The 12,275-nt window shown below is 42.9% G+C and overlaps 1 protein-coding gene across 1 annotated transcript in view; it reads right to left on the bottom strand.

Moving 5' to 3' along the window:
- NCAPH (non-SMC condensin I complex subunit H) overlaps positions 1-12,275 on the bottom strand; it is a gene marked incomplete in the record, with an annotated part of 906,630 nt that overhangs the window by 841,918 nt on the left and 52,437 nt on the right. The window contains 2 exon segments of the mRNA XM_044084212.1: positions 9,335-9,423; positions 11,830-12,016. Coding sequence (XP_043940147.1) covers positions 9,335-9,423; positions 11,830-12,016 — 276 coding nt within the window.

Below are 12,275 nucleotides of genomic sequence, written 5' to 3'. Positions count from 1 at the left end.
GTGTCTAAGGGTAGTCTAGCCTGAAAGGCTGTAGATGTGGCTAGGCTTCTGGTAGAATGTGCTTTTGGTGTTGAGATCAGCTGTTTGCCCCTAAGCTGATAAATATAAAAAATAGTGGAAGACAGCCATCTGGATAAGGTCACCTTAGAAACAGGGAGACCTTTCTTATTTTCAGCATAAGAAATAAAAAGCTGGTCAGACTTTCTAGATTGCTTTGATCTGTCCAAGCAATATCTGAGTTGGCGATTAACATCTAGGCAATGCAATTTTTGTTCCGCCCTGTCAGAATAATTGGGAAAAAATACTGGAAGATCAATAGATTGGTTTAAATTTGTCTTAGAAGCAACCTTGGGTAAAAAAGACGGATTAGTTCTCAAAGATACTCTATCCTTGTGGAAGACCAAGTAAGGGGGACGAACACAGAGAGCATGAAGTTCAGACACCCTTCTAGCCGAAGTAATAGCGACTAGAAAGAGCGTCTTCCAAGAGAGAAATTTTAACGAGCATGTAGCAGCCGGTTCAAAAGGGGGAAGTATTAAGGATGCCAGCACTAAATTTTGATCCCTCTGCGGTGGAGGATCCCTAACAGGGGGTTTAAGTAGGAAGATCCCTCTGAGAAAGGCTTTGCAAAGTTTGTGAGACATAATGTTCTGGTCTGCAAATCAGACATGACAATTCGAGATTGCTGCCAGCTGGACTTTAACTGTGGAAGAAGAAGAACCAGAGTGAAAAATCTCAGCTAGGAAGTCCAAAACTGACTGAATAGGGGCAGTAAAGGGATCTATGTTCTTAGACCTTGCCCAAAAGGAAAAACGTTGCCATGTGCTAGAGTAAATCCTTCTGGTAGAGGGCTTTAGAGAAGCTACTATGATATCCCTAACGGGATTGGAGATCATAGGAAGCCTGGCTAAGGAAGGAAGTGGAGCAACCAAGCAGTGAGGTTGAGGGAACGAATGGACCGGTGCAGTTGACCCGACTGATGGGTCAGAAGATCTGGAACTGGGTCCAGATGCCAAGGCTGCACTAAGAGATGTCGAAGGAACGGGAACCAAATTTGTCGAGGCCAGTAAGGAGCAATGAGAATCAGCTTGGCTCTCAAGTCGGTAGCTTTCTGAATCACTTGAGGAATCAACGGAAAAGGGGGAAAGCATAAAGAAGTCCCCGGGGCCAATCCTGGGTTAGAGCGTCTCTGGAGGGATGGCCTGGAAGTGGAAAGAGAGAGAAGAAGTCTGGGCATTTGCTGTTTTAGGGTGTAGCAAAAAGGTCGCAGCAAGGAGGGCCCCACTTCTGAAAAATCTCTTCCGCTATAGATTGTTTGAGAGACCACTCGTGAGGCATGAGAATAGCTCTGCTCAATCTGTCCGCTATGATGTTGGTTTTCCCGGGGATATGCGTTGCTATCAGAAACCGCTGAGAGGAGATCGCCCATTGCCAAAGTCTGAGAGCTTCTCAACACAGAGGATAGGACTTGGTCCCACCCTGTTTGTTGATATATCATACTACGGACATGTTGTCCGTGTGAACTGCGATAGTTCCTAAAGGAAGAACGTCGTTGAGGGCTTGCAACGTTAAAAGCACTGCTCTCATCTCTAGGACATTTATATGCATGTGGTATTCGAACGGTTGCCACGTGCCATGGACCATCCTGCCCTGATAATGCCCCCCCCCACCCGATCAGGGAGGCATCCGAAGTGACCGTGGCTACCGGGGCGACAAATGGTCTGCCCTGATGGACTAGGGGGGAAGAAATCCACCAGGATAGGTGGCTCTTGCAGATCTGTGTGACAAGGATCTTGTGACACATGGGCAACTGCTGGAAGGACCATTGGGTAAACAACATCCACTGTAGGAGACGCATGTAAAAGTGGGCCAGAGGAATAAGTGTGATGGCAGCTGCCATTAGGCCTAACACTTTCAGGACCAACCTGACTTGTACCTTTTTGCTGAATAGGATGATCCGAACATGATTTTGGATATCCAGGATTCTTTGATTTGTTAGATTTGCTGACATCCGAGTAGTGTCTAGATCTGCGCCTATAAAGGTAATAGATTGGCAAGGCGATAAGGAAGACTTTTGGAAGTTGACAGAAATCCCTAACTGGCTGCAGAGACGTAGAGTGTAAAGTTGATGCCTGGTGGTGGCTGTGAGGAGCCAGTCGTCTAGGTACGGAAACACCTGGAATCCCTGACATCTCAGGTGAGCCGTGACCGCTGCCATGCATTTGGTGAACACTCTGGGGGCTGTGGTGAGACCAAAGGGCAGGGCTCTGAATTGAAAATGACTGGTCCCCAGCCGAAAACAGAGAAACCTTCTGGAGCGTCTGTGGATTTTTATGTGATAGTACGCATCCTGAAGGTCTATAGAGCACATCCAGTTGTCTTTGTCCAGAAAGGGCAAAATCAACTGAAGTGTGACCATCCGAAATCTCGTCTTTTTGACAGACTTGTTTAGTCTGCTGAGGTCTAATATTGGTCAACAGTCTCCTGTCTTTTTGGGGACGAAAAAGAACCTTGAGTAGATTCCGGATTCTAAATGGCCTGCTGGAACTGGCTGGATGGCCCTTTTCTCTAGAAGTTTTGAAACCTCTAGCTTTGCAATTTCCCTTAGACTGGGTGTAATGTCTGGAAGGGATCCTTTTTGAGGGAAGGGGCTTTTCTCGAAAGGTATTCTGTAACCCTTGGATATGATAGACTGTACCCATTTGTCTTGAGAAAGGGAAAGCCAGGCTTCTGGGTACAGTGACAATCTCCCCCCCGACTGCCTCCAAGGGTGGGCAGTCGGGCAACACCTCAGGGATGCTGGAAGGGCTGGTCAGAGAGGCTCTCCGCTGCCCTGGTTCTGCGGACCCCCTCTGCCCCTAGGGCGGCGTCTGTTATTACCCCCTCTGCCTCTGGGGGTAAACTGACCACGTGCATCAGGCGTGACTCCTTGAGATTTTCGGAAACACATTTTCCCTCCCTTCAGACCTTTGGGGTAAGGTCTTGAAGGGGTGGAGAAACGGACTCCTACGGCAGAGAGAGTCTTGCCGTCTTGCTCACACCTGGTCAAAGTGTCCTTCACCTGAGGTCCAAACAAAGTTGTCCCATCGAAGGGAGAGTTTGTGAAGGATGCCTTAAAGCGGTCTGCAAAATTGCAAAGTCGCATCCAGGGCTGACGTCCGAGAGCCACTCCTGTGCCTGCAGCTCTACTCGCTCCATCGGCTGCAAAAGAAATGAGCCGCATGGAGAAGTTAGTTAAGGAATTTAGGATTCCCAGCTGAGAGGCAATCTTCTCTTGAGCCCCAGCAGCTGACTGATCCTGTACCACCTCACCCAATTCCTTGAGGATATCTCTTTGAAGTCGGGTGAAGTGACAAAGATAATTCAGCGAACGCATAGCAAAGGTCGCTGAGGAAAACATCCACTTACCATACCTGTCCATGGTCCTAGACTCCTTGTTAGGAGGATGGACCGGTACAGAAGGATCTGCAAGTTACCATGGCATCAACCTGGACACCTTTGGTGAGAAACTGTTTTTCAGTGGGGGCCTTGATAAATTTAGAAGGCCTCCTGGGGACTGGTTCCACAGAATCAGGAGATGCCCACGACTTTCGAGCTATCACGTCCATGAGGGGGTCGAAAGGCGGAGACACCCAGGAGGTGGAGGGTCGAGATCCAAAAGCCTCCAGGTATACAGACTCATCCTCGGAGGGGTTAATGGAGGGCCAGTTCCCCCTCTGTTTGAGGAGTTCAAGAATGTCTGAAAAGGAGACATCCTCAGAAGGGGATCTTGGGGACCCCTCAGACTCAACTAAGACTGTATCTGATGTCGTAGACTCAGGGGAGTCTAAATGCTTCCTCTTACAGGTCCTCTTACGCGGGGGTTCCCCTGAAGGATCAGGAGAAACCTCGGAAGAGGAAGTTCTTCCCAATGGGGAAACCTGGGGCGATGGATCTCTGGGTCTGGAGCAAGAGAGTGGGAAGAGATATCTACAGGCACTGAAGAGGGAGGAGCTAAAGGGACCGACTGTTGACTAAGCTCGGGGGCTAGTACACTCCTCATCACCTCGAAGGCTCCCCTCCCGGGGAGGACCGAGAGTTCCCGCTCTGAGGAAACAGGAATCCCCAGGGAAGGCTCCGATGCAGATGTCGGTGCCGAGCTTACCAAAGCCGAAGCTCCGAGGGGGAGAACGGGGTCGGACAAGGGTCCGATGCCACTCGCCCCCTCAGAACAGACAAGGGAAGCCAGACGACCGGATCCCTCCAAGGACGGTCTCAAGGAGGAGATAGGAGTCGAAGACGACGGAGCCGAAAGGAGTGGTATCGGCTCCGAAGCACCAACAGTCACAGTTCCAATAAGCTCCGGCTCTGAGCTCTGAAGGAGAGTCGAAGGAGGAATTTCTGGAGGGTGTGGAATAGCGGTCGTCTGCTGAGACGGGCTATGAAGCATCTGGGCCAGTGCCTGTGATTTCAGCAGTCTACTTACCACTCTCTCCAAGTCATGGTCTGAGAGTCTGGAAGACCTTGAGGATCGGCTCCGATGGCTCTGCTCCGAAAGTAAGGGAGAGGCCGAAGCCGAATGAATAGACTCCAGCGACGGAGATCTGGATCTCTTTCTCGGAGCCATCGGAGCCGAAGAACCTTCGGTTCCAGTTGGAGCCGACAACTTGTCGGCTCCGAACTGGGTCAGAGATGCGTCGGCTCCAGCCGGAGCAGACACAGGCATGGAAGCAAGAGTATCGGCACCGATACCGAACCTTCAGAGAAGGAAGGATCGGCTCCAGCCGGAGCCGAACTCGACTCCGAGGGAGTCGGAGCCAAGGCCGAAGGCTTGGATACTGAAGCCTGGGCCTTGGGAGGCTTTGAGGGCTTCCCCAAGCCGGACTTAGCCGGGGAGCTCTCAGGCTTTAATAAGCCCCTGAGAATAAGTTTATTTCTACGTTCCTGCAGGACTCTCTGGCTGAAGGAGTGGCAAATAGCACAGAAGTCCTGCAGGTGTAGAGGTCCCAGGCAATAAATACAAGAAGTGTGACCATCTGTCAGAGACATCTTCTGACAGCACGAGTCACACTTCTTGAAGCCTGAGACCCTAGCCTCTTTAGACATAACCGAGTAACTTCACACACACACTCAGTCCAAAAATTAAACTAGTTTAACAAATCCAAGTACAGGGAAAAAACACACATACACACCCAAACAAACCCAGACAGGAAAAATACAGGAGGGGTAAAGACCTAAGGCCCGACTAGCAAAAAATATAAATAAAGGGAACGGGATACTAACGGGAATAGGGCTAAGTGAATCGGGAAGTTAACTAAGTAATATATATATATATATATATATATATATATATATATATATATATAAATATAAAGTAATGGGGTGGACTAAAGTCTCAGAAAAAAGTAGAGAAAAATTCACTTACCAGGAGCTGGTAAAAAGTTACCTCATGAGCGAAGCGGCAAACGAGATCTGGGTAATCACCGCCTTGCATCATGGGATATGGGGCTGCCTCGAGCTGGTGGAATTGACTCTTGAGCTTAGCAAGTGCCGAGTCGGAGCCGAGGATCGGCTCCGAACCCATCCAGCAAGAATGAAGGCGAGATTGACAACTTAACATCATTACCAGTGTGTTAAAAAAAAATAAACTTTTATTTTAAAGTAAACACAATAAAAAGCACTTTAAAAACACTGATAGCTCCCCCACTACAAAAAATAAACAACTTCTCAACAGAAAAAAGGTTTTCAGTTAGTTTATACCACTTTTAAACTGCCAGTAAAAACAAGCACTCCATTTAAACAAAAGTTACAGCCCATTAAAATGCAACACTCCCAGCTTTAAAATAACCTTCCTGAAGAGGAAAGTGATAAAACAGCAACAAGAAAATTGAAAGTTTTTCCCAAATGGAAATTTGCCAGCAAAAGAACACCACAAGTCGACCCTCTACAGCCTCAGAGGAGCATACTCTTCTACAGCACTAAAGATCTAGAAGGCTTTGCACCTAAACTTGCCTTTTATTCAGCTCAGCTCAAGCTGCCTGGCAGTTTAGGCACATGGACGGTATCCTGAAGCATTGGAAGCTGGCTGGCTGTTATATCCTTGGCAGGACATAACCCATATAGCTAAGGCTACTGCAGCAGTAACCAGTATAATGAACATCATGAAGTAATCACACTGAATGACCTGCAAAAGCAAACTATAATGAGGGGTGCATGATTTAGGAATGCAGAGAAATTAAGAACTAAAAGAATCTAGAACCAATATAAAAGAGTTGGCTATGCTCCGTTTCTATTATTTTGTGAGGAGACCTCCAAAAGGCTGACGGCAAAATGTTAGATCCATGCAGTAATCACCAGGCAAAGAAAAGCAAGACCTAACATGTGCATACATAGTGGGAAAAGACCATTATAAAATGAAGCTCTTCAAGAGCAGCAACAAACTCAAAGCAAAAATGTTTAACAGAATAGAAAATGAAAACAGAGCAGGTTTGTGGACAGCATAAAATATTTTTGCATACAGAGGAAGGCAGCTACATGGAAATTCCCACTTAAGGATTAAGGTGAAACAGCCAAGAGCTTAAAATGAAAAATAGATAAAACGATAAAACAGTTACAATTATTATTACATCATCCTAGGTTCAGAAGAAAGCAACATACAAAGTTTAGTGAGAAATTGGGGATGGGGATGATTAGTTGAAACAATTGATAATTGTATTGAAACTTCAACAGCAGAGCTATGCTTCAAATCATGTAACACTACCTCCCTTTTCCCTACTTTCTCCATGGAACAAAAGCTCAGGCTCCCTTGTCCCTCCTCTTAAGCATTTTCCATTTCTCCCATTTAAAGCACACCTCTTCAGTCTTGATACATAAAATGCATGCACAGTGCCACATGCGGCTTATCTATATAGTTTCAAAGGTTAGTACTTGGCAGACAGTTCGGGGGGGGGGGGGGGACTGCCAACAGTTTAGTCATGCCCCCCCCCCCCGCCCAAAAAAAAGTGTAGCTAGTAGATTTACCCTCCTTCTTGAGAAGGACCATACTACTACTAATCCCCAGGGTAAATAAGACTGCTGTTCTAAGCAAGACTATTCAAATACACTCTCCTTGAAACAGCATACAGAAATGTAAGATGGCAAAAGCTGATGCCCAAGTACCCATTGTACCAAATTTCACACCTCATCCATCAGCTAGGCACTGAATCCCACCAACGTCTTATGTCATATCCCTGGTAAACAGTGCATTACTTTATATTTTGTAAGCAGATACCGACCCCACTTCTACATGTTTATTAAAAACCCACCAGTGCACTTGGTTCATAGCAGTCACTCATGCTTTTCCTTAACACTGGCAACAGCAGGTAGAAGTTGCTATAAATTCTCTCTTCTATATCAAATATTAAAAAGATAACTGTAAAAATATTAAGCAATGAGTCTAGAGTTCTCTCACTGGAGCCAATAAGGCACCTTCATAAGCTCATTTAGTACTGCCCTGCTGCAAATGTGTCCCTACATTCACATGAAACGTATAAAGAATCCCCAGCAACTCAGAACTTCCATTTAGCTGCAATCACATTTCTCTTTACTCAATTTGCAACACAGCTGAATATACATCTCCTTACATGCAGCACATCCCTCTTGCAAACAAATGCCATGCTAAAATTTCCCCTTACCTAAAAGCGCAGTTTGCACAGAATATACAACAATCCTATAAAACAAGACTGAATTAAGACTAATTATCTGGTTCTACATCACTTCTCCAACTGTTTGCTAGTTTCTGCCTGGCACTCCAACTGCCCCTGTGCATGGCATTTGTCCTTACAATCTGCTTTTTCACAAAACATGTCTATAAGGATCAATCCACTACCATGACTAAATAAAACCTACATGAAACAAAGACACTGTGCAAGGCTTAGTACAAGAATCTTTGATGTATACCAGACAGTGCAGTCAACGTCTCTTCCCTTCCTTAACAGAATTCCTGTTTCCCATCAAAGAAAAAAAGCTGCATCCTTACATCTGACCTGGTATGCTACAACTTAATAATCATGCATAACAAGCATGCTTGGGAATATGTGGAAAAACTTCTGCAAGACTCTGCTAGGAATCAAATTAGAGCCAGAACAATCTGTTAAGGCCTTCAACTAGTATCCACATGACAACTGTGTTGTGTAAACAAAAGCTGTTACTTAAATATGAAATGATTTAAAAAAAATAAAGAAAAAAATGAACAAAAACAAACATGAATAAAGAGATCATAGTTACTATTTGACAAATAAATCAAATGGCCAGAGAAGCTGCCAACACAGTCAGTATAAAAAGTTTTATCCATATGATAATTTTACATATATACTTTCTGCGGTGGAAAAGTCAGCAGGTAATTTTGAAAGCTCTTTAAATCTTTCATAAATGGCAACCTTTACAAACATTTCAGAATAAAGAGGAATTAAAAAAAACAAATACTGTACTACAGCTCCCTGCACATCTTATTTAACTATGTTTTGTACCAGGGTAGAGCACTGAATAAACTGACCAGTTATCCCCAGTGCAGTTTCCAATCAGAACATTAGCACATGAATTAAACAAAAACAAAATTATATGAATACAGACAAATTACAAACCAAGTAACTAATGTCAGACTGAGCCAGCACAGAAAGTGAGATTAGATGGAATGGTGAAGATAAGGAAGGTAAGAAGGCTTTGGGCATATTTACAAGACGTACAAGTCAGAAGTGGAGGGTTTATAAAATTACAGCTGCAGGATTAACTTTGATGAAGTGTACATGCGACATTACATGATACGACACTGGCAGTGGCTAAGATTTCCGTCACCTCAGACTTGTCAGACCCTAGCTACTGCTCATGATTTTCTATTTTAAAACTGTGAACTCAAGCCAAAATCAGAAACACAGGGGGGAAAAAAAAGAGAAAAATAAAACTTTTCTTGCTCTGCAAACTGATTACAACACCTAATTATACCATTGCCTGAAAAAGAGGGTGTTCTCCAAATGCCAAATTCTACTGTCAACAGAAAGCAATGCAAAGTACACCTTTATAACTACATTAGCAAAGAATGTGTTCCAATGCTAAAAAAAAGGCTAAAGGCCAACTGCCTCCTCTACAGAACATTATAAATGAGGCACAATTTGAACAAACATTCAAGATTCAGGCCATCAACAACATACTACCTCTTGGGTATCACTTTATATAAATATGGCTGCTGCAAACATGTACCACGTGACCAGTTCCTTTCAGGGTAAAGCTGTGAATTGAACTTTATCCTCTTAATACTTATGTCAGCTCATGTAACACACTTACATTGAATAAAAACAGTAGAGAAAGTACAGATAGTTACCTCTTCATTTTCTTCACTATCCCAGTGGGTAAAATTGAATCCAGTCAGAGAGGAGCAGATAGTTCGATTATCCAGACTTGGTAATATACCTAACAGTAAAAAACAAACTATTGTAAAAGTCACGGATATTCATTCTAACTAAATTATGACAACTAGCTGCTTCTCGCTCTAAGAGTTCTTTACTGCTAAACATGTAACTTTGTATTCACAAAATAAAAATAAAAGGTACACTCTAGTCAGCACAGAAGCAAAATGAGACGTTTCCTCAGATTCTGGGCTTTTCATCTGTATAGCTATACTTTGTTAAATGTTATCAAGCCTCTGGCTCCCAAAAATTAAACATTAAATTAACAGTCAAGGCAAAGCAGCTCATGGAAGAAGGATTACTGCAGACAAAGACACAAACTCCTCCAACATACACCCCTTCCATCTTAAAGTAATACTAAAAGGACGATCATCAGTTCCATGGAATGATTTCAGACCACAAGATTTTAATTCCCCCAGATCTGAGAAAAGAAAGTGATTGTTTTTGCTAAAACATGGTTTAGATTTGTGAACTGCTTTACGGCAAAACAGGATCAGAATCACTCTTGCAAATGGGCAAATCAGGAAAAAATTTATATACACACACACGTGCAGATCTACATGTAGACAGAGACAGACACAGAGACAGACACAGAGACAGACACAGAGACAGACACAGAGACAGACACAGAGACAGACACAGAGACAGACACAGAGACAGACACAGAGACAGACACAGAGACAGACCGAACTCTATCTACTAGATAAACACATACAAATATATACCTTTTTTTAAATGGTGGAACAAATTACCCACACCCATTAAATAAAACAAAACATAAATGTCAGACAACCTCAAGTCAAGTTAAGCAAGCCTGAGCTGTTCACCAATACATCTAAAACAGTTCTGACTGCCTGTATCCCATGGAAAAGCAAGTCGCAAGTAAAAATGAAAATCTTTTGCTCCATACAGCTACAGCACCAACAAAAACTTTCTGCCAGTAATATCATTCACTAGAGACCGGCTAAAAAAAATGAAGTCTTTACATTATTTATTTAGTTTCGATGACCGGTGAAGTCCACTGGGCCAGAAGTGCCTGTTTTCAGTGGAGACCCGGGGAGAAAAGCTCCAAAACAAATTACAGTTACATTTGAATTTACAACTTGCAGGTTACAAAGAAAGGGCAAAAAATAATACATTTCGATTACATATCGCAAGTTACTAGGGCCTCAACAAATAACTGTGCAGAACATTTCAGAGTCTGTAATACAGTATGCTAAAAGCTCAAGTGAGTAAAACATTTAAAATATATAGTAACTAGCTTATAATGGTAGGTAGAAGTGATCAGATACAGAGTGTACATACAAATACACAGTGGTGCAGTGCACGACTAGAACAGAAAGGGTAATATAACAGAGTACAGTGCCTGCTAGTAACAGGTGGAAATGCAAGCAATTAGCTTGGTGGGAGGATTTTGCCAAGAATCCCTGGAAGGCACTGTGTATATGCGGGTTAGGTGTCTAAACTTAAATGTCTGGTCTGCAGTAAAAGTCAAAGACAGACTAGAGACACAAGAAAATACTCAAGCAGTTTACTGCAGATGAGCTGCTAATGTGCTTCATCCTAACCTTGGGTTCGGTTCAGTCATGGTTTGCCTACTGTGTCACAGGAGCTAGTCACTTGACCACAGACAGCTCCACTAAAAAGGGCCTCAGCAGAATTAAAGTGCATAAAATAAATGTAAACAGTGGGCCAGAGAATATAATCCTAATGAAATAGAAATGGAAAGTACAATTAGGATATTTACCAGAAAAAAATAAGTTGAACAGTGAATCAGGTGTTAGAAACCTGAGGTGAAATAAATGAAAATCAGGAGCTTGGTATCCATCAAAAAACAATGGACTCCTAACCCTGTATCAATTAGGAGCAAGTCATTTGCTCGTCTTTGCTTGTGCTTGAAGTTACAGCTAGAAACAAAGGGAGAATTTATTTTTTTCCATTTACACTTTGTCAGAACTGCAAATTCAAACTTTAAAGCAATTTTCCTTAGACTTGAAACATACTTTCAACTGCCAGATTTGTGGTGAATTTACCTAATTTAACTGACTTACTTTACACCCATGCTTTTGACCTGGGCATGGGTAAAGAAAGTCAGCATAGCTCAGGCTATTTTCTTTGTTAACCAACAAATAAAGGGACACCAAAAGAAAATCCAAGTCTTCTGTTCTTTTCCTGACCACTTCAATGACAACTGGTTACTAGACCAAGCTCCCAGCAACATATGCAGAATTCTTCTCTCACCATCAGCAGCAGATTAAATAGCATTTTTAAATGAGCTCTAAAGATAGCTAGCCATTAAATATGATCCATCAAAGAGGGCCACCAAACATCTTTTCCCATGAATATTTTTTAGTTATCAAATTATTCTCCTGATAACTTCCATAATCATGAATCATGCATTTGTACCTACCCTTAAGGTCAGACTCATCAGTACCAATTAACGGAGGTAGTTCAAGTGATTCACATATTACAAGAGGCTTCACTGCACAGTCAAAGAGTAGCTCACAGTGGTTATCATAGAAATGAAGATAGGACAAGAACACACCAGAAGCACTGCACTCATCAAAGGATGCTGCCTTCTCAAACATGGGGTCCACCTATTTAAAAGGATAAAACAATGGATAAGGTGAAGTGCTGAAAACATAATGAAATTCTAGTTATTCCTTTCCCTCTACAAGGAAACAGTTAAAAACAGATACAATCTGATGGCATGTATGCCAATATACCATTCAGTCAGATGATATTAATGCACAATTAACTTACCTTCGTAATTGTGTGGATAATATTAAAATTTTTTTTTTTTCAAAAAAATAAAAAAGATTTTGGGGCCCCCTAAACTATTTAAAAAAAAAAAAA

This window comes from Protopterus annectens, chromosome 9.part0, assembly GCF_019279795.1.
Source record: "Protopterus annectens isolate FY-2018-M chromosome 9.part0, PAN1.0, whole genome shotgun sequence".
Lineage (NCBI taxonomy): Eukaryota > Metazoa > Chordata > Ceratodontiformes > Protopteridae > Protopterus > Protopterus annectens.
Note: the sequence above shows the minus strand (reverse complement) of the source record. Positions and strands in the feature narration are given on the sequence as shown.